The sequence below is a fragment of the Cuculus canorus genome, chromosome 2 (genome assembly GCF_017976375.1).
Source record: "Cuculus canorus isolate bCucCan1 chromosome 2, bCucCan1.pri, whole genome shotgun sequence".
NCBI lineage: Eukaryota > Metazoa > Chordata > Aves > Cuculiformes > Cuculidae > Cuculus > Cuculus canorus.
In genome coordinates this window covers 138,646,054-138,669,777 of record NC_071402.1, presented here as the reverse complement: position 1 = coordinate 138,669,777, position 23,724 = coordinate 138,646,054, and the positions used below count along the sequence as shown (strand labels likewise).

The 23,724-nt window shown below is 41.3% G+C and overlaps 1 protein-coding gene across 4 annotated transcripts; it reads right to left on the bottom strand.

The window, feature by feature from the left end:
• Nucleotides 1-19: 19 nt before the first annotated feature.
• On the bottom strand, nt 20-21,912 carry PTER (phosphotriesterase related). 4 transcript variants are annotated; one of them, XM_054058939.1, is made up of 5 exons: nt 18,427-18,445; nt 10,005-10,480; nt 7,533-7,798; nt 4,027-4,167; nt 20-750 (listed from the first exon to the last, which is right to left on the bottom strand). In XM_054058939.1, the coding sequence occupies exons 2-5, from the start codon at nt 10,434-10,436 to the stop codon at nt 540-542; spliced, it is 1,050 nt and encodes a 349-aa protein (XP_053914914.1). In that variant the 5' UTR covers nt 10,437-10,480; nt 18,427-18,445; the 3' UTR covers nt 20-539. The 4 variants fall into 4 exon arrangements, with proteins under 4 accessions (XP_053914914.1, XP_053914913.1, XP_053914912.1 ...); XM_054058938.1 differs by lacking the exon at nt 18,427-18,445 and adding an exon at nt 21,490-21,657 and having other exon boundaries at nt 21-750; XM_054058937.1 differs by lacking the exon at nt 18,427-18,445 and adding an exon at nt 16,999-17,153 and having other exon boundaries at nt 21-750.
• Between the last annotated feature and the right edge of the window lie 1,812 nt (nt 21,913-23,724).

Here is a 23,724-nt window from a genome sequence, read left to right as displayed (position 1 = left end):
GTCAAACTAGAAAGAAACAGAATCTTTTTAGAATTATTATACATTTCTTTTGCCTTGTGTTGCCCAAGCTATTTCAAAGTCCCAGAACTTTTAGCAAGCATTATTTAAAGAATATATGGATAATTAAAAGACCGACAATATTACAAGGATTGAAGTCACTTCCGGAGAAGGGGAAATTAACTGAAAACCATAATTTCCTTCAAATTCCAGATGATGTATCTTCAAAAATATTTTGGGATAACTTTTAATAATTATTGTCTAGAAACAATTATTTTAAAATTTCAATTGAAAAGGTTTTGTAGGTAGGTTTGTATCCAGTAAGTGATTCATGAACAGACTTTTAGAAGGGAGAAAATGCAAACAGAAGACATATTTCTGATATTCTAATTAAAAAGAAAAGCCCTGATCAGTTTATTCATACCTAATTAATTACTTCCAGTTTCTCTGAAGAGAACTGTGTTTTAAAATGACTGCTCTCCTGAAACAAATCTGAATTTTCTCAAGCTTCCCTGTAAAATAGGAATATTTATTCATTACTCCTACTTAAAAGTCAACCATTTCTTTGGATTTGCTAGGAGTATTTTATCGATTTTATCTTGGGATATGCCTCTAATTAGCATTTTGGGAACAATATTTGTAAGGATATGTGAATATCCATGACCTCCATATTTCATCAGCCTATTCTTAGTGTGAACATCATGAGCGATCACGATTTTGTCTTCATAGCCTTCATCAATCAGCATACGAATCCTGCAAAAGCAGAAAACATATCCGTCAATGAAAGGTTCTCACTGCAACCGCACAAAACTGAGCAGGACATACTGCTAGAGACTGCATTATTACTGAAAATAATTATTTCTAGGTACTCCAAAGACATATTGTTTATATTTAATTGAAACTAAACCACTTGTTTTATTGAATGAAAAAACACCTCTGAAAACATACCATCCCACAACTCAAAGTGGAGAAGAAAAACTCTTTCCAGCTGGCATGTGACTGCATTCCCAGTCTCATCAAGTGCATGGAGAAATTAAAGATATTCAGCATCACCAAGCATGGGACACAGGTTTTATATAAGCAAGTAAGTAATAATTTCCTACATAAACTCCTCCTCAGCACGATCGACTCCAGGGGTGTGTCACAAAGCTAGCCCCGTCACATTTGTTAATGACAACACTCTGTGACAAGTCCTCTAAGAAGCCTATCTCATTTGTACGAAGACTTTTACATCTTTAGCTAATACCCACCTAGCAAACCAGGCTGATACAAATTTTAAGCATCATATTCCATACAGATGGTTATTATCCAAACACATTTCAAAGACGTTCATTAAAGAAGAAGATAAATAAGACAGGTGTTGCACAGTGCTAATGTATGCCAGGAAATAAAATAGAACAGCCCAGCTAAGCAGATTTGGCAAAATGACAAGTCAGCTTGGAAAAAGAAGTAATCCTGGTGAGTCCCTCGCAACCAGTCTGCTGCCAAAGTCCTTCCCTTCCACTTCTCCCTCTGGGAACCTTAATCCCTTCCTCCGCTCATTGTTTTGAATTTATTTGGTTGGTTTCTGTATTGCATGACTCAAGTTTCCCCACTAAGTTTCAGTTTGGCAATAGATTGCAGCATTAAAGCTGCAGAAATGGACAGACCAGACCTGGAAAGCGCTTGTTCCTCATGAAGGCACCCAATTCCATCATTTGCCAGCACTGTGAAATACTAGCTTTTACCTTCCTGGCTGTGTTTTGATCAGCAAGAAAGCAAATACCAGCTTTATAAGTAACCACACTATATGGGAAAGCCCTTACTATCAGTTTCTATTACAATTAGTTAGGAGGAGAGATACATGTAGCAGGATCAAAGCAATATGGGCGGAGGGAAGAAGGCAAGTGAGGTAGAACTTTGTAAAACATCAGCATCTTTCATAAAACACCATAAATACTGCCATATAGTGCACAACACTGCATGTAATATGGTATTACAACATCACAAGTACCTTCTCAGGGCTGAAATTCAGAGAGACCACAAGCCAACAAGAGAATGAAATCAATGATACTGGAAGGACTAAGGTTTTGCCGACTAAACATCATCTATATTTGGACTCATTTCATAGGTTGAGGAGGTGTATGGTCCTTCGTATTCTATATTCATTGCTGCTTTTGCTCATTCCTGTAAGTTTACATAGTACTTGTTTCTGACTCAAAGAAAAACCATCCCTGGAAAAATTCATTTTTTCTGCTTGCAGTGGCAGTAAGTAGATTGCAGCAAAAATGCTTAAGTACACAGAGAGCCTGTGTTTGAGCATGTATGGCCGTCTATAGAAGTTTACAAGACCTGAACATATATTTTCCATTTAGTATTTACATGAACACATTCAAGAGTCAATTTGATTTCCACCTCTCTGGTTCTGTTTGACAGAAAAAAACACGCAAGGAGACTGACACTGCCATCATATGCCCAGTGTGGGTGCATCAAAAGCCCAACAAAATCCATTTAATGGCATTTTGAACTCAAGTGCACACACACCACACAATGAAAAGACAAACTTTTTGTATGTTCTTCCTATATACACCCTGCTGCAAGAGATACTCAAATACCAGTGAGTTTAAGGAAGAGACATGAGTGGCTGAGCAAGTATCAGGGATGGAATGAAAACTCTGCCACGGTTGAACAAGCACTCGTTAAACAAGGCACAGTTCATTCCTCTACTCATATTTCTCACAGTACTTCTGTACCCGCTGACCTCCCGTGGCACAGGAGAGGGGGGAAGGCACAGGGAAGGGGTGCAACTCTACCCATTCTAAAGGTGAAACTGCAGATTCATTGCAACGCTTTAAAACAGAGTGCAAGACTGAGAGCCCTGTTAAGAAATGATTTCTAGTGTGAATAGCAGCAGCAAACACTTGGCAGTGCACTAACCACAGCACCTTCTTAAGACGAGAATGGCCTGACAACAGAAAAGAAAAGTCTTGAAACTAATCTGACAGTGTGGGGCAGGGAAACATTTGAAATATCAGTAAGTGAAAGCTAGATATTTACTTCATTAGTGATAAGGGATCAGGAAATATTTCTTATTAAAGAGAAAAAATGAATTTTATGACTCTGGAAGGGAAAAAAGACACAGGCACCCGACCCCACAGAAACCTGACACTTCACTGCACACAAACACTGTGGACAAATAGCCCAGGAGGATCACACCTCCAGACAGTGGAAGGAGTGAGATGCCCATTCCCCACCGTCTGGGATCTGGACAAGGATCCTACCTGTCTCAGACAGCTTCTGCAAGGGATGTATCTCCTTGCAATACCTTGTGTTAGCAGAACCCAACAGATCTGCTGCACAGCTAAGCTGAGACGGCAGGTGGTGATGAGAAGCAGGGAAGAGGTATCCTGCCAGTGGGGCCAATATTTTCACATTGTGAGTGTGAGGAGAATGTGAGTTCTGAGGAGACAGGAATCCCATCCTTTAAAAGAGAGAAAGGGCAAAAGGAGAAGAGGAGAAGAGGCAATAAAGTGTTTGGAAGAGCAAAAGTCTGGTTTTCAGGGGAGAAGCATGGATCAAATCCATCCAAGACAACTAAAAAGTTTTGCAAGGTGAACGTACTCATGAGATCAGACGATCCTTAATAGTAGCACTAGGTTTCCAGTACTATGTTTCAAACAAAAGCCAAAACACTAAGTCCTATATCTCCAGCTGCTTCTTTTTATAGTCCATAAACACAATAAATGATAAAATGCAACCAAATCAGCACGGAATCAGGACAGAGAATGAAATTAAAAAAGCTCTTGATTTTTTTCTCTGGTAACTTCCTACAGCACTATGATTCTACATCTTCCTTTGCAGAGAGAAGAAATTATACATGCTGCCCTAGAGATGCAACAGCAGCAGAAAAAATGTCATTATTATTTTGGTATGAAAAAAGACAATTTTCAACAGCAAGAAGAAATACTCTGTGACACCCCTAAAACAAGTGCCAATCATGTTCATCTGTCAATGGCAATGCTATAGCTTAAACTGCGTGGAAGCAGATACCTTGCAATTCTATCATTGTCGCTCGGCATGTCGATATCAGGATGGAACTGGTAGTGAAGAAATTCTGTACCAAAGAGGTCATACTCTAAATAGCATCCCAGTTTAGCGAATTCCAGAAGCTTCCTTGTATTGAATATAGTCCTGCAGAACACACATAACACAAAGTCAGCATTGTAACAGAAAGGAAAAAAAATCACGCGGTACAAGGACAGGTAGGCAACTTCCTACTTGCAAGGAACAGAAACAATCTGAGGTTTAATTCACCCTTTTGAAAAACAGAACTCTTGTCTGACACACGCGCATTAAGCTGATACACAGCATTGTCTTTCTCACATTCATCTGGGACTTCATGCATTAAAACAAAACAAAACAAAACAAAACCAACTCTTGCCCCATGAAATAATGAAGACTTTTATGATAACCTTTAAATGGAAACAGGAAAGTTACTTACTTTTGATATCACTAAACCTCTCAACAGACAACCTAACAAGGAAGGACATTTAAGGAGGAGGTTAATTCATAGTGACATTTAGAAAAAAAAAGACAATAGATTACCCCCACAAGACAGATTTACTTTCCCAAAAGAGTTACAGGAGACAGCTACATCTAGGGCTTGTTTCATCCATCACACACCAGTAATACACAACTTTGTCTTTAGTTTCTATTCTGTACAGTGATGTTTCTAGATAGTCATTAGAACAGCAATATATCATTGTTTGCACTGGGATCTGGCCAGAACGCCTTAAGGAAACACTCTCACCCAAATATATAATGGCACTGTGAGAACCTGGTACACCAGCTTTAAAGCAGACTTGAAAAGTGAAGGAACAAAGCTACTAAAACCCATCACTCATTCAGAAAAGAATGGCAACTGAAATAAGGGCTCTCCGGAATACTTTTTTCTTTGAAACACTTTTACCAAAGCTATCCAAAGGAAACAAAAATCACTCAAATGATACATTATAAATTTATCTTTTTAACCACCACACATTTTTTTTTTTTATCTAGGGAAAAAAATAAGTTCCCTCAAGAACAGCACAGTTAACCAGTCAACCAAAAGGGCAGTAATTTAATTTTTTTATTATTGCAGATATTGATGTCACAAGGTAATTTTACCCTATGCGATTACATCATAGTCGGTAGCTATGGAAATAACTGATGTCACAATTTCAATATTATGACTTAACAGGATCAAGTAGGAGGAACAGATGGGTTGAGAGAGAGAAAACCCTTGTTTAAACAAGCCTGCTATCAGCAGAAGTCTAAGATGTGCCAACTGTAATTAATAATAAATGTTATTTTAAAATAAATGTTACGGTTTACAGAGATTGAACATTTAATACCAAATGAGTTTTCAAAGTGCAGATCAAGAGAACGGGTTATTTTAGATCCAGCCCCATTCAGTTCACAGGGAGATCGCAGCCAAAAGCATTCATCCCTGTGCAAGTGGCAAAATCTACCCAACAATATAGTTCAAAATCACAGCCAGAAAAAAATTCTTCTGAAAACTACTGTTAGTGTTGTGCTTTTGAGTGCTCTGTCCCAATGAAGCACAGGAGAGCTTAATTTCATGAGCCATCAGGTCCCCTTGTAAGCTGCACACACATTGCAGCAGCAGCAGTTCCCAACTCAAATCGCTAACCTCTGTGTTGGAATTAGGTTTTGACAACACATGTCCCTGAGCAGCTCTGAATGCATGGAAAAGGAGATGGGACACAGGAAAGTATCCTGTAGTTTGGACTTCATCCATAAATCACTGCAGGGACACCCACCAAACTATTATTGAACAGGCATTCATAACAGTTGCTGTGAATATTCTAACAAAAGCTACTCAAGTGAATGAATTTTGATCTCCACCAGGATACCTTTATAACCTTGATCCCTAATAAACGGCCCAAGCCGAGACTCAATAGCTTTTGCTACTCAACCTTTATCTACACCATGGTTTCACTCTGGACACTTGCTACCTTTTGTTCTAAGATGCTAAATTGCAAAGCATGGTAACCAGCATTTTAGTTCTATCATTTGACTGTGCATTCACCTGAAAACTACCATTCTGTCTGTGTCAAAACCAGACACGAAATATGGAGCTATGTACAAATTTATCACATATTTAAGGGACCAGGATGCTCCCACATGGATTCTTCTCACTGAATGAGACTTAAAATGTTAAGTGCACATTGCAAATCCAAACCTAACAGTCATTTAGAGTCTATGTTACAGTAAGTGCCAACCTGTATGTGTGAAAGTAATGATAGAAGCAGTACAAGGAAATGTCATATTGTGCATCAGCGGCCTTTACTGAAGCCACACTTCTGTCTTGTCTGTTTTCCTGCTTATGTTGCTTATTTTCCACCAATAAATCACTGAACTCAATGATTTGCAACAGCATATAAAGGCATAACCCCTCACAACTGTACTGGCACCTGCAGCTTGCTCAGCCCTCTTTCACAGAAAGATTTAAGTAATCAGTTTTTCTTTAAAAATGAGCGAAAGCATAGCTATAGATACAATGGAACGCAGGTATATACATAAAGAAAGCCCATATTACTTATATATTATCAAATATAAACAAAAACTTTGTAGCACTAAAATCCCCAAGTAAAACATAGAGCTCTGTATAAATATAAAACACCTGTAGCTTGATTTGCAAGCTCTTAGAATCTATAACTGTTAGAAATTTGGAGCACAGTGCTCTTGACTGTATTACACTCACGCTGAGGGTAAACAATCCAATTGCTGAGGATCATATGACCATAAACAGTCTCCATTATTCAGCAACTGGCCAAACTAATCAATGCTTGGACATTTTCCAGCTCACCATGAGCTGTACAAGGTCAAACAAAACTGATCTGGTAATAGAGGCTGTGTTTCTAAACTGGAGAGATAAAAGCACCCCAATTCCTCTCCAAGTCTGATGTGGGGCTCCAGGGTTTTGCCCTCAAGGAAACAAAAAGTTAGCTCTCTTGTCTATGCCAAACGCCAACTATTTTCTATTTAATCAATATTCTGTCTGGTAGCAGAACTGAAAAGATGTGGCTTCGGCTTTGATCCAGCACCTAGCCAAATCAAGGAGCTCTGCATTAGTATCTGGGAGATTTTGGTCAGGCCCTTAGCAGTGGCCTGGTTTTCAAAAATGCTTCATGCACAATTTGGTGAGAGGTGCTCAATGTCCAATGCTTTGTAAAGGCAATGATTTGCAAAAGGATACAAACTAATGGAATCCCCATATTTTTAAAAATGTGTCTACAGCTATTGCTAATCTTACTCACAGATCTTCAAAGAGAGTGCATAAAATCCCAAAATCTTGTTACCAACGTGAACCTAAAAGCTGATTCAGCTTTATATAAGCAGTTTCAGATTTTTAATTCAGTAAACTTTTAAGATAATTCTTCATACCACAATCCCAGTGCACAACAGAACTCTGGCTATTTGCAGAGCACTTCCTTCAGCCCCCAGCGGGTTGTGGCAACACTGCCAGAAGGACAGCGGAATAGTCTGCTTACCTGTCAAGATGAGACATGACAGTCTTTGAGACATCAGCCCCAGCTTCCTGCAGAATGCGGATAATCTGGAAAGGTGCATCGCTGCTCCTGCCAGGATGGATGATAATGGGGCACCCAAGCTGTGACTGAGCCTGCGCTGTCGCCTGAAGCACTCTGCGTTCACTCTGAGTCAAAGGCCAGGAACAACCTATTTCTCCCACCACACCACACTTGATGTCAGTCCCATCTGCCCCATTGAGGATCTCCTCAACAATAATACCTGTAAGCTAGGGAATAGGAACATGAGAGGTTTGGTTATTCTTACCATTTGTGTTAAATAGCATCAGATCTGGCCTATGCACACTGTGCTACTTATATTCCTGAGGTCTTTCTGAAATTATTTAGTTAACAATTGTGTGTGTGAAAACACTGCAGTTAAAATCTGGTTTCTGTCAACTAATGTTATGTTCGCCATTCACTAAGACCAAAATAAACACGAAGCAAATCAATTTAACAGTAACCACTCACACAGATGCCCAGGTTGGGTGAGAAATCTGGTCTACATATAATTTGAACACTGATTTACGCTGAGACTGATTTTTCTTCAAAAAAAAAAGTTAGTTTATTATGAAACCTGTGCCTCACACTCCTGAATCAGCTCCAGAAACAATTCAGTGTAATTTCTTGCAAAGCAAGAGCTCAGAGAATAAGGAAACCTTGTCATTCAGACAGGGAACGAAGAAACTCTGGCAAAGATCCTGAAGATACAAGTTTAATGGAAATCCTTCTTGTGGGGATGCCGACAAGAGCTCCAATGACTTAAGAACTACAAGAATAACACTCAGCTGACAAATTTAGAGTCAAAATTAGTTTGCTTTTAAAGCATTCACAGGCAAAAAATGACATTAGTATCTACTAATAGAATCAGTTTGTTGCAAAAGTGTTAGTTTTTCTTTTCCAGAATATGACATATATATATGATACATATATATGCTAAAATTCATATATTTGTTAAAATTCAGATTCAGAACTGAGAGCACAAAATGGCTCTGATGATGACCTTCTAACTCTTTGTCTCTGAATGTTAAGGAAATCATTGTTTTAAGCAAGAATAAAGTAAGCAAAGGAAGAATGAAGGTTTGCTAGCAAATCCAGGAAACAAAAAAACCCCACATCAATTTTCAAATAAATCTGTAACTTATCCTTATCCCACACCTTGTCTCCTCAATAGCCCCATGCCACATATATTGGTATATACTCACTCTACACACAGATGTCAGTCCAAGCCATTATAATTTACAGCAGGTTTCTGCCCAACACTTCAGTCTTTGATCACACACCTTCACCCTCATTTATAACCAGACTACCAGCCATCTTTGCAGACAACAAGACACAGAATTCACTCTTCTACTGAAAAACATCTCTCAAAATATTCAAATTGTCTTTGTCTCATCAGGAAATATATTAGTGTGTCAAACTGACTGGGAAATGAGGAACCACCAGATATCACCAGTCAGTCACTGCACAGTCACTTTCTAACTGTTTTCTGGACCAGACTGAATATTGATCACCTGCTGAGTACAGGACATCTGTGGGTCTCCAGCAGTCTACCAAATACAGAAGCAAAACCTTTGCCCCAAGAAACCTATTTGCATCAAATTTCAAGCAATGGAGGAATATTTAGGAAAAGCAGCATTGTTCCATACTGCTTGGGCCAGCTTGGGTCCAGTGTGGTTGGCAGAGCTTCCCAAGTTTTAACCACTAATTTTTAAAATTAATTTGACTTATTTGTACATTGACAGATTTTAAAAAAAAAATTCTCAGGTCTGTTCATCCGCATTCACAGCTTCCTGCCCTGGAGAGTTCTCTTCCCTTCATCACATTTTCTTAATAAAAGATGAATGAATATTTATTATTATAGGGATATCTGGGGACCTCAGTCATTATTAACACCTTGTCTTAGGCACCATATCAAAAATCTGATGTAGATTCTGTCCTGGAAAGTCTGGACAAGCGGTAGAGAAAACAGCTATCACAGCCAGCCTGCGCAGAGCAATGGTTTACAGCTGTCCTATAAATACTGCAATTATTTATGCTTTTTACAAGAATTCTAAGTGATCTCATTGGGAAGCAATTAGCCAGAAAAAAGAGACAAAAGAGGCAGAAGAGATACACTCCTTCTTTAAAAACTGTAAAAAGAAGAGGATAATTGTTATTGTACCAGATACTCACACATGAAGTACTTTATTTTCCGTTTACTCTTGCATTATAACAAATCCCTGAGAGAAAATGGAGCTTAAGAATTGGAAATGCTGACAGATAATCCCAATACATGCAAATAGCGCTGGTCCAGCTGTAACACACAAGCAGTAATGCTGTTCCCGAGTTTTTCACATTGAGAACTTCTAGATTTTACGCATTTTGCTGGAGCTTCTGTCCAACTTTGACTCACCCAGGGACGTGAGAGACACTGAAGCAATGGTTCAGACTTACCTGCTCTACTGTCATGGCCTGTGTTTGCGCAGAATGAGTGGAATCTACATAAAACCCAGCCCCAGCAATAATATGAACTCCAGTTTCTTCAGCAAGTTTCTTCAAAGTATTCATATCCCGACCAATTCCTGTGGTTGTGTTTTCCACAATCGTACCACCACCTGCTGCTTTAAAATACAACAGCTCCTCCTTCACAGCAACTGTTTCCTGATACAAAAGAAGGTTTTCTTTATGGCTGTAGGGATTTTGCTTAATCCAAAACAAGTTCTTCATCTCAATAGGCCCATCAGACAGAGGCTCTTTGCCTGGAGAAGGTGGACAAAAACAGCTGCTGTAGTTCATACTCAAGTGTTCATGAGTCAATGTATAGCCAAGGCGGTCTGGCTCCACAGGGCCCAAGACAGTCTGCACTTTTCCTCTCAATGAAGGCATTTTTCTTCAACAAAAGGGCAAAAACCCCTAGATTCTAAAGGAGCCTGAGAAGGAAGAAGAAAGTAAACAAAAACATTTCAGAAAGAGCAAACCTTTCTTACACAATTTCTGAATTCCCTCCTCTCTCTCATGCACCTGCCTACACACTGTGTGTATTCACTGAAATGATTTCAAACGCTGTTTCCAGTGGAGTGGTCAATATGAAAAGCAAAGTATTTGTTTTACCCAACTGTGCTTGTATCAGTACTTTAGCAATCTAAAAAACATCATACTCCAGTACAAAAAAAATCATCATCATTTATTGTGCTATAGTCAGTATCACACTAAGATAAATGTTTCCTATTTAATAACAACCACTGTATGTTCATTTAGGATTCTGTGCTCTTCAGCAGCTGTCAAATTTTGTCAGCTTGAGCCACCAGATGAACATACTTGGCACTAAGGCTGAATATTCCTTACTAGTACATTCAGTTAATTTATCTTTGTCCTCCAAGACTCACTACCCTCCTCACGCACCAAGCAAACCGTCCAAGTCTGGGCACCTGGTCTGCCCCTCTGTATGAGGAACACAAGAACAGGGGTGATCATCTGCCGATTCAGCTCCAACAGGGGCTCAGGATCTCCTGTAGGCTGTGCTGTGGGGGTCTGGACCAGCCCAGTACAACACTGTAACAGTCACCAAAGAGACAGTGTGACCCCCCAACAAGCACAGCAGAGCCAAAGCGCTTTTCTCATCAGCATCACTGGCCAAATATTTTACCAGTTACGAATAGACCCTAACCTAACAATTAATTTATATGGCTCAGCCCCTATGAGACTTTTTTATCTTTAACATGAACAAAACAAAGTTGTTTCTCAAAACTTGAAATGAGTGGTGACAAAGATATACACTGCAGCTGCCATCTGCGCTTGGCTCATGTCAAAGGCATCTGCCCTGTACAAGCCTGGCCTGACTCGCTACAGGTAAGAATTAGCTGCAGCTCTTTCCATTGGGATTTTGGGGTATTTTTTAACTTGGAGGTGGAGGTAGTCTTTTTCATTTATGCGCCATATTACCATTAAATATAGCTGACTACTCAGTTCATGTTAGATCTTCCTGATGGTTGTTGCAAAGGCTTGAGGATATATAGTTATAATCCCTAGTCAACCAAAATCATCAGTTATGAAACAAAATACATGTTTAATCATGTCCAGAGGACAGGACTAACTAGAGCATGCATTATTGATTAAAGTGAGAGGTCTTTCCCATTTCTGTCTCCCTTTTAGTGAATAATATCATAAACACGGGTTTGTTACTGGTGAAGCCCTCCGAGGACACTTTCCTTTTAACTGCTAAAGTTAATCTACTAGGATGACAGAAAAACTGAAATCTGAAGGGCACTGAACTCTACATATCAAAGGGCACAAGAACACTGAGGTTTCTTTGGGGATACTTTCATCTCACAAAAAGCAGTCATTGCCAGAGTACCAATGCTCGAGAGTGACCCAGACCCTGCAAAAGGCAGGTATCGCCTGCCTACTGCAGCCTCTAGTGCTGGCAGTTATTTTAATAGGAAAACCTGGCCATCCACAAGGAAGAGAAAGGACCAAGTGACTATGTTTGCTGGCCTTGTGTAAAAGCAGACCTAGGAAGGACAGTTATTTTAAGAATTTAATCTCTAGACTTACGTGTTGACTTGTTTCAGAAGGCAGAAGAATAATTTCTCTCATAGAACAGACTGCTGGCTGACTAACATAATGATTTATTTTTTGTCAAATAAATTAAGATGTGCATGATTTTAGAAAAATATTCTTGAGCTAATAATTAAAAGCAAAATACCTGTCTTAGTCAGAAACTGCTGCTAGGTGCAATTCAATTAAGTTGTCCAACCCAGTCATTAATTCCATTCTTGAGTAAAGCTGGTGCTCTACAGAGCAGGCGACTATTTTGGAGAATGTTCAATGATCTGAGTCATACTTATAGGTACAGCAATGAGATTAAGATAATTCTAAGATAATTGCATTACCTTTACTTCTTTTTCTGCATTAAATATCTACACCCTGGTATTCAGTAAAACCCTGGCAACATAAAGAGCGATATCTACTCTCTGCATTGGAGACAAACTTTTCTCCCCCATGTTCACTGACAATTTTCAAATCCATTATTAAGTTAGGAAAACAAACCTATATAAATATTTTGTCATGTAATTAAATATTTAAGTATTGAAGTTCTTTTAATAAAACTTGACACAAAGCAATTACGGACTGCTTCCTTAACAAACTTCCACTTTACTTTTTCAGTTATTTAACAGTCTAGTTACTCAAAAGAAGCCCCACTCTGACTGAATGTGACTTTTTGCTCATTTTCAGATTACTACTTTGATAAAAAGTTGACTTCAACATTTGTTCCCACTAATTCCTTTCCAAGACAGTTAATTTAAATTAACCTCAATTAATCTGACCTGAACACTGCTGAGACCTACAGCTGTGTGGGTGAGATCTTCTTATGGACCAAGGCTGCTGTCTTCTGATTTGTAACAGCAGGAAAAATCTAAAATCACCAGTTCCAGTGCTAAGTTCCTCTGGCAGTGGGTATCAGACCTGTTGATTTTCAGACTCTAGATTTCAGATTATGGCACACGTATAGAGTTTACAGAACCAATGCTTACCACTGAACCTTTTGATTGAGGCCAAGGATCTTTATAAATATAGGAAGCATGACAAAAAGGGAAACTGACACAAGCAGCATTTAAAGTAGGCCTAATTTTATCTGCACAAAAAGTAAGATTAATATTAATGTCAGTGCCTGCTTACTAACACAGTTTTAGAAACCCACCACTTTTAATAAAAAAGTCATGACAAATAAAGACAGAAAACAACCTGTGACTGGAATTATTTTTACAGCCACTGTCGTGCTATCTATCCTACTGTCATTTACATAGACAGCATGACCTAATTATGCTATAACAATATATTATTCCTCATAAGATTCACCTGATGGAACGAGAATTTCATTAGCATCTTTAAAGTGGATTTCACGTGCAAACAGCTTTTAAATGTAATAATGACTATTGCTTAATTTAAGCATGTATATGCTACTAGAGTAATCAGTGTTCGTGTGCTTTACTAATACCTCGCACGCCATGGTTTACACAGACCTTTCTCCTGAGAAAGTCTCTTCTTTCCTTCAGCAGGGACTGAATTCATAACACCTTATTTAGCCATCTAAAATTATGCATGTCTCCTACAGAATGATTGCCTAGACCATTTTCATATTGGAGATGGAAAGACATATCCATGGTCAAGTCACCCAGCCTATTTTGAACATTTGCAATGGGACAGAACAAGTAACTTTCTGTAATATTGGCCTCCTTCCATGGACAATGGAGTGAGCCAAGAAACAATCCTGGACAAGACAAGTATATTTTAGATGGTCTACATAAAACATGTGAATTATAATCCCTGTATCTTAACCCAGTCTGAGAGGAGGGAGGAAAGGTGCTGATTTCTATGACAAAAAATAAACAGGTAAGCTCTTATCTGGCAGTAACAGGTATTTTGGTTTTGGAAATCACTAATTTATGCTGTGGTGTCACCAAGGTGCTCCTGCATAGAACACGGCTTCTCTGCTCTAGGTGCTGTATAAACAGAGAAACAAATGGCATTTCCTGAAAATTACATATTCAGATAGAAAGAAAATGAGAATTGCTTTAAGATATAATCAAAACTTGTATTATTTCACAACAGCCTTGAAACAATACTGTAACATTTCTGTAATAAACTCTGGACAAATCTTTACAATCACGAATGTTATGGTGCATAAAGTATGACTCCCACCATTAGGCAACTATTAATTACTCGTGAAGTAAATATTTTTCCTAAAGGTGTTCTTAAGAGAAAAGAGACTTGCCGCTAAAAAGGTCATGGTACTGCATTCCTGACTCTGGTAAAAACTCTACTGAGTTGAATAGATGTTTTGCCTGAATACTGATGACAAGATTTGTGTTTCCGCTCTTCCCATCAGAAACTTGTGCTTCAGTCACCATGTCATTTTAATGGTCTTGTAATGGGAAATCTCTCTAGGTTTGGATTAGTTGCTTCCTATAGTAATCCCATATTGCTGAAACATTATAATCGCATAAACAGTTTCCACATGTTAATGCTGCATTTGTTTTGATTCAGTAAGCACATTTTAATGGTATTAGCACAGATTCTCTCTAGACTTGTATAGGAATCATTTTATTGCCATCACATTACTATGTGAGATTACAGTGACACTAAACCCAGATTGCTATGACACAAAATTTACAAAAAAAAGCAAAAGAATGGCTTAATAGGTATTTATTATATTCAGAAAAAGTTAAACAGCTGCCATTTAGAACAAGACCTTTGTAAGCATGTCTTTCCCTTGTAACTACGCAGTCCTAGGAAATGTGACATAGTGCGGGTTCAATGCATAATTACAGATGGAAGAAATGCTTTGAGCATTCAATTCTACTGTGAGCAACCTCTAAAGAGCACGGAAAAGCCCCAAATTAGAAATATATGACATATCTGTAGTAAATTACCATCAACTAGTCTATGCTGTTTTATCTCACCATTCCCCACAAGCAAACGTTTTGCGATGACGGAAAAAGTTAGCAAGACAAAGGAAGAAGAGAGGCAGAGGATAAGAGAATACGGGTAGATTATTTCAGGAAGAATTTAAACACCAAGCTTCTTTCTCTCTTGCCCCATGCTTCTACCAACTCTGCAGAGGTTTACAAGATGGAAGGAACTCAATACTGACAGCACAATTCTTCTTCTTCCTCACCAGACAAGCAATTTTTCTAACTTTTCTGATATATCTGCCAGATCTACTTTGATCACAATTTATTCACAAGCACTAATTACAAGACAAACATGCCTGAAATCCAGCTCTCTTTCAGAGACTGGTTTAAAAAAGCATGGCTTTTTCACTCACACATGGCATCAAGGAAATGCAGCTACAAGAGGCTGTGGAGCGGAGTTCACAACTGGCAGGGTGAGAGCAGCAGTAGGAGTGAACTTGCATCTACTCCAGAAGGACAGACACAGCCTTACCTGTCATTTACCCAAACAATTCTCTCTACATCAATGTCTGCAAAGGTATCTGACAGCCTGCCATGCCACACTCCTATGTCAGCCCACTCACAGCAGCACTAGTCGTCTCTGTGTTATGTAAGATAACTGCACATCTCATATTGCTTTGGGGCTATTTTGCCGAAGAAACAGAATTTGGAAATGGAATAAAAGTCCTATGAAAAAGCTGCAGGTTTCTCGGCAAACTCCCATCTCTTCTGCAGAAATGGCAGTTGTGCTTCTCTGAAGGTGATGCAGATTATTCTCATTAAAGTTAAATTTTATCCTTCTCTATCCTCAGAAATTACACTGGTCAGAAGTAACATTAGTCTTCTCCCATACTAGAACTAGGTGATTATCATGATTTGCTGAACTTCAAGCTAACTCAGAAAAACAAGCCAAGGAAAATAATCTTATCTATTCAGAGGGAGCATTTTCTTTTTTCACTACCTTCATACTCTGTTGGGTTTTTTTTTTAAAAAAACGACAGCTTTTCATATGGGCCCTTGCCTAGCGCAAAAATGTATTAAAGCGACACAATGTGCAATGCTGGCCTTCCTCCTCGTTCTCAAACTTTGTCAGGACAGCATACTAGTGCTTCCATGAGTGTCAACACTGAGGTGAGGCTTTGTGTCCTAAGGATTGATATCACATGGGAGATTTTTTGCACCTTGACTAAAGCTCTTCTTGGAGAGGAGGGGAATGTTTACAGTGCTTCTCTCCTACAAGAACTCCTGTCTAATCCCATATAAGCACATGTGGCATCTCTCCCTTTAGTGGGGCACCTGCAGTTTCCCATCTTTAAGTGGTTATATTTTCATGGAGCAAGCATGAACCTCACCATTTCAGATACCTGTATTCTCTCAACCAGGTAGAAACTGACCGACCAATTAAAAACCAAGAGAACTCTTGGGAGAAATATTTAAAAAGCATCACCTATCCCTATCTTGCTGCCTTTTATCATAAAAACACACTGTCCTGGAGATATTCAGAGCAGTGGGTTAATGCAGTGGCCTTCAATGACCTAGTTCTGGTCACAGAATCACTCAGAAACATTTATTTCCTTAAGAAGCCAAGCTAGAGGAAACAATATTGTTTTTTACTCATTTTTAAATACGTGCTTTGAGCAACCAAAAAGCTTTTATGCCACAGAAGTGAGAAGGCATACTGGAAAAAAAGACTTTATATTAAGTTACAACACATGCTATGAAAAAAACTCTAGCCAAGCCTTATGGATTCCTACAATAAGCAAAAGCCCCAGCAAAATATGCACGTACACACACCCTAACAGTTACACTGCCTGAGTGGCACTTGCAATGTTCTACAACCTATAAGCAAAGTCACTTACACTTTAAGAGAAATTCAAACACTACTACACATATGTGAAAGCGAATATATAGATTCACCGCCCTCCAAACCTTCCAAAAGCATACTTTGGAGAAAGGAATTGGGCAAGTTAGAAGCAAAGCTTTTAATTGTTAACCTGAAAGGGTAAGTGGAAATCCTCACTGTGTAGTCCTTCCATGGCTCAGCTGGTGGCAGACAGACAGACCTTCTGGCTTCCCATGGTTTGAGGGTCACGTTCTTGCTCTAGCTAAGCTTTAAGCCAGACGCACATAAAACAGATTTCTTCCTTACAGCTGAACAGCCACACTGGAACAAAGTGCAGCCTCTCATGTTGATTTTACAGCATGGTCATACCTTTGGGATCAAAGCAAGCACATGTGCTCTGCACATGACCACGTATGCAGGCACACAATTATTTGCTCCAGAGGCAGAGTCTAAGCCACTCAGTATGTAATACTTTGCACACTGTTTTTCCAATTTGGTTAAAGTTCAGCCGTTGTTAGCACAGGATGGTCAGACTTCTACCTTATTTCTGTGCAGTCTGAAAATCTAGGCTTCTTTGAGCAAAGTCACATTGAAGTTTCTCTTGCTCAGAGAGATCTGAGACCAACATCCCCATAAGTGGTTTTTCATCAACATCTCCTTTAGAAGAACTTCAGGGGATTTTACATCTTGGGCAGTTTCCAAAATTACTCCTGATAAAAGGTCAGATAAAAATTCTCCCCTAGGGCCCAACATTACATTAATTATATTTTACATGCACACATAGTGTTTTGAGGCCAAAATTCAAGACCGAAGTCACATTACGCTATATGCAAATATGGTCTGAGTCCTGCACGCTCATGAACATATTTGCATTCTTAACCCTTAACAGAATCGTTTTTGCTTCTCATGAGTGCTGGGCTATGAGGGCACACTCTTTTTTGCTAGGACACCATGACACAGGAAAAAAGTTTGTGCTTTTCAGAAATACGTGTCCAGTCTTTATTCCCCCTAAATTTCAAATGTGAAACTGGAGCATACAGATAACTCTACTCTTACCGTTATTCTTACTGACTTTAATTGTTTTTCTACCTGAGGTCACATATGCTTAACTACTTTCACATGAGCTTAAACATTTCAGTAAGCACGCCTCATGAGCATTATCACTCACTTATGCAGCACCATCACCAAGAGCTACATCAAGTCAGTTTAGGGATTTTTACATGCAGAACTAAAGAAGAAAGGGATGGAGATCAAAGCCACCAAAGAACAGACATCATCCTTCTCATCACACATATCTATGCAATGGAAGAGCAGCATTCGTTACCACCTTCAGGTCAGGACTGCACACTACTACCTAGAAAATTCAGATGAATGAACCCCAAGGTCAGCTTTGTGGCAGAACGTACCAGTCACCGATCTAGAGGCCCATGCAGCCACATGCAGTGGAGAACAGCCAGGAGATGGGATGCAGCGACTGGGATGAGCATGGACTTAGAGAAACCCACTTTCTTTACTAGTGAGCAATGGGTTTAGATGCATGCAACTAAATTCAGTTTACCAGTACTGCAAACAAACATACCCCAGAACTTGCAATCAATCTGAAGACCTTCTGGAAAAAAAACCCCAAACAACAAACCAAGAAAAGCCTTTCCAGTTTCAACTAGGTCTGTTCTGCTACGGCTGTGTCAGGAAATGGAAGCCTTATGCTCCTCTCACGGTCCTCTCCTGCTCCAATCCTGCTCCGATGAGAAACTAGCTCACACAAGAAAAGTTAAGGTGAGCCAAGTGGAAGCTTAAAGCTCACGGGTGTAGTTAAAGAGTATCTTTTAACTTAGGGACTGTCTACATAGAGGCTGCATGCTTTGTCAAAGGCAACTTGCTTGTATAGTTCCTGGTACTAAGTTTTTAACCACAGCTGGGTACAATAGTGAAACAGCAGGAATAACCAATAAATGCAAGCTGACGAGACTGTCAGGTCTCCTGTACATCTTTCTGCTTTCTTTCCAGGTCCTGACGAATCTTCAGTCTCAACAAGACTGGACAACGAACCCTGCCACTGCTTTGTCTTTTTGTGTCACAAAATGTGATATCACAGTATTTCTAAAAGAAGACAAAAACTCAGTATCTTTGGCCTGGAAACTATTAACTATCTGTTGGATTTTTTTAAAATATTTCCTACTCAGTCTAAAGTGAGTAACACAGAGCCAAGTCCTGCAATAAAGTTTACAGCCCTCAAGGGTTCAAGCAGCATGACCAGTTGAACATTCTCAGACCCATCTGAACATGACTCATCTGCCAGAAGGTGCACAAATCACAGCAAAGAAAGAGTTAAATTCCTTTCATTTAGTGCTCACTACAGAGATTCTGGACAGGACAAAGGCAACTTCGGGGTAAAAAAATTCTCCCTTTACACATTGAGGTAAGAGGTGAGATCCTGAAAGAACGGAAAAAGGGAGTACCTCAGCAGGTAACATACCATTCTCTTTGGCCCTCCCTTCTCCACAGGTTACTTCAGGAAAAACTCTGTGGCTGTGGCTTTGTCTTTGTGCAAAACTAAGGTTTCAGAATACCTTTGAGAAGACTGATCCCACATGTTTCTGAGATCCATTGAGAAACTGTGATTTACTTAAAATTGTCATATGAGATGATGGTGATGGTGGTCCTTCTTATTACTTTCTTATTATCCAAGTAGGTAAATACTTCTTAAACATATCCCAGTCATTGCTAGGATAAAATGCCTTTCTTTGCTTATTAACAACATACATATTAATATTACAGAATCATAGAATCATAGAATGACTAGGTTGGAAGGGACCCACCCGGTCATCGAGTTCAACCATTCCTAACACTCCCTAAACCATGCCCCTCAGAGCCTTGTCCACCTGTCCCTTAAACACCTCCAGGAAGGCGACTCAACCACCTCCCTGGGCAGCCTCTGCCAGTGCCCAATGACCCTTATGGCCACTGCTTAGAAAATCCTGAGGAAGATTTTCAATTTGTGACCAGAAAATGATGTCAAAGCAAAAAATCTGCCCCACCAGTTTTGAGAAAAGACAAAATTTCTTTTTAGAACTAGGGGGATGGGACATTCCCTTTCCCTTCCAGTACAGCTTGTAACACAATGAATTGTATATTCTCCAGAAACACAGAAGACCCAAGTTCAAAACTGCTCTGAATCAAACAGGAACTTGACCCCTATGTTTCCACAATCTAGATGGATTTCTAATCCTTCCTCTATCAAGGCACGTGGCCAGTCTGATGCAAGCAGAAGTCTGCTTTCTCTGTTTTCATGAAACCTGGAGAAGTCCTGGTTTCAGCTTAATAAAAAATGAACCTCGTTCAGTATTTCAAGTCCTGAAAGATGGAAAAGATATTTTAGATCTACATCAAGCGAATTAAGAAATAAAATACACAGAATGTTCTGAGAAACAGTCCTTTAATAAACACAGAACTCATTGGTGCCATATGCTTCACTTATATACTGATTTTTATATGTCAGGAGCAAGCTGACGGCTCCCTAACCAGAGAGGGAAGCAGTGACACTTGTTCCTGCTCTGCCATACATTAATTTAATAAGTTAGCACTGGTCACCTATGTGAAATGTAATTAAGCATTTGAATGCCATTGTTGCCACCTTTGATTATAACTACAGAAATTAATGTGACGATGGTGACGTGGTGGCAAATATCATGTCTGTGAAATTCCAAAACATCAGAGGGATTCATAATAACAGATGACACTTCTGTAGTCTTTCATACAACAGTCCTGAAGTACCTGACAACACGATACAAAACTACCTATTAGAAGCATCGCTTCACCCATCATGGAAACACAGCCCTCAGCAGAAAGAAGGCAACAACCTTTAAATGCTACAGAACGTATTATGATAGAAGACATTGAATAATGTATCCAGTATAAAGCTGAGGGGGATTCCAGACAAGCAAAGCAATTCTGCAAAACCAAGTGACCTTCGGCTAAAAATCTGTTTCATTCAAGAGTTATTGCAAGCCCCTAGCGCGCAGAAAGTACGATTCCTAACAAGAGACATACCTAAAAAAAAAGAATTAGGTCTATAAGATCACGTATACTCATGTACTTGCTGGGCCAAAGGATGATCACTCGAGTTTTCTGTGAGCGTCAACTCGGAACCATGTCACCATAACACCCGCTGCAGAGGGGCTGCTGGGCTACAGTGCTGAGTATCACTCAGAAAATGGACCTGAACCCTCACTCGGCACCACCTCTGCTCCTTGCCCAGAGCTGCTGCTGCGCTACAGCGCTGAGCATCACCCAGCAAATGGACCTGAACCCTCACTCGGCACCATCTCTGCTCCTTGCCCAGAGCTGCTGCTGCGCTACAGCGCTGAGCATCACCCAGCAAATGGACCTGAACCCTCACTCAGCGCCATCCCTGCTCCTTGCCCAGAGCTGCTGCTGGGCTACAGCGCGGAGCATCACCGGGCCGAGAGGACCGAACCACCCCTGCTGCTCGCTCCGGGCCGGCCCGAGGGAGGGAGCGCCCCCAGCCCGTCCCGCCAAGGGCAGCGCTCCCGGGGCCGCACGGTGCCTGCATCCCCGCGGGGCCGCGGGCGAGCCCGGAGCTTTGCTGCTGAGCCTCGAGCTTCAGCAGCGCTGCAAGCACCTCGCCGAGGCTGTGGGTGCTTCCAGATGGAGAGGCAGCCGAAGGCGGGCTCTGGAGGTCCCGGTGTTGGATCGAGGCACTCGCTTCTCCGCGGAGCCACCCTCGGGGACTGACGGGAGAGGAGCGCTAGCGAGGACACGGCTCCAATATTTAACTTGTTACGACTGTTGCGAATACCAAATACCAGCGCTAATAATAGCAGCCGAGCCGCACTCACAAGCTCGCGCGGAGCAGCGATCCTCCTTCTCCCGTGCGGCGCCGTTCCGGGAGAAGGAGGTGCCCCGCACCCCCGGTGCCGCCCACCCGCCTCGGGGCGGGGCCTCGCGCTGCCCGGGGAAGGGGGGGCACTGCTGCCGGGGCGGGACCCGCCTCCCACTCCCCACGGAGGGTGCCCGGCAGCCCCTTCCCCGGCAGCCCCTTCCCCACGGAGGGTCCCCGGCAGCCCCTCCGCCGCCTCCCCGGGGCGCGGTGCGGGGCCGTTTTGTGCCGGCGCTGGCTGCGAGGCCCAGCGAGGGGCGGTGGGTGGGAGCGTCGCGCCTGTCCTGACTCGACCCCCGTGTTGACACGGGGGAGGAGGCTCGGAGGTAGTGTCACCTCGGGGGGCTGGGAGAGCGCTGGAGGCTTGGAAGAGGCAATGTTTTCTAATTTCATAGAGTCCTAGAAGTAGTTTGGATTGGAAGGGACTTTAAACATCATCCTGTTCCACCCCCCTGGGGCAGGGACACCTCCCACTGGATCAGGCTGCCCAAGGCCCCATCCAGCCTGGCCTTGAACACCTCCAGGGATGGGGCAGCCACAACTTCCCTGGGCAACCTGTGCCAGTGTCTCACCACCCTCATGGTGAAGAAATTTCTCCTTATGTCTAGTCTAAATCTACCCCTTTCCAGTTTATAGCCATTGCCCCTTGTCCTTTCACTACAAGCCTTTGTGAACAGCCCCTCTCCAGCTTTCTTGTAGCCCCTTTAGGTACTGGAAGGTCACTATAAGGTCTCCTCAGAGCCTTCTCTCTTCCAGGCCAAACAAGCCCAACTCTCTCAGCCTGTCCTGGTGTGGGAGGTGCTCCAGCCCACCAATGATGTTTGTAGCCCTCCTCTGGACTTGTTCCAATAGTCCCATATCCTTACGTTGAAGATTCCAGAACTGGACACAATACTCCAGATGAGGTCTCACAAGAGAGGAACAGAGGGGCAGAATCACTTCCCTCGCCCTGCTGGCCACGCTTCTTTAGATTCAGCTCAGGATACGGTTGGCCTTCTGAGCTGTGAGCACATATTGCTGGTTCATGTTGAGCTTCTCATCAGCCAGCACCCACAAGTCCTCTGCAGGGCTGCTCTCAGTTGCATCATCCCCCATCCCTTGCAATGCAAATAACAATTTTGCCCTTGCAATGCAAATAACGGGAAGGCTGAAGAAGTGCTTCCCAGTATTCACAAACAGGGTGACAATGACAGCGATTTTGGATAAAAGAGCAGGTGCAAAGTAGAAAATGAAAACAGAGCTGACATAAGTTCTTACACTTTCCACCTAGGATCTCTAAAGTGTCTTATTTCCCTAAGGCTCACAGCATCCTGTGTGGTACTATTCCTTTTTATAGAAAGGTAAACAGATGCTGGCAGCGTGACTAGCAAAGGCACAAAGGACGTTGAACTCCTCCAGCCCTCGCACACAGCCAGAGCTGCAGCAAAGCCACCTTGTGCACTGTACGAACATGTTACCCGAACCCAGGAAGGAGAGCTCAGACTTTTCTAGAAGTACTGGTTCTCATTGCTATCCATTGTACATTGACTCCTTCCCAGTCACAATTCATACCAGGTTGGGGCAGGCAATGGCCCTGCATCCTACCATGCAGAACCTCAGCCTGCACCCAGTGCTATACAGCGTAGTGTCTGCAAGTGGATTCTGGTGTGCCTGCCTTTAATACATCTGTTCATTGCCTGCCAGAGCTGGATCCTGGCTTATATTCAGATTCCAGTTAATCCTGTGATGCAGAAAGTGAGTGGGCAAAACTGGGAATAGAAGACAACACATGCTGATGCTTGAGCCTTTTATCATTTATCTTACGGTGAAGGACAAAAGCGGAGATAGTGGATGAAAAATGAGGACAGTGCAGAAGTAAACAACTTTGGAGAGGTAGGAGGTAAGAGAAAGTTGTGATTTTATAGAAGTGATGGAGTTTTGGTTAAAAAAAAAAGAAAAAAAAGGCCAAACCCATTGTGGGAATACTAAACCTGAGGG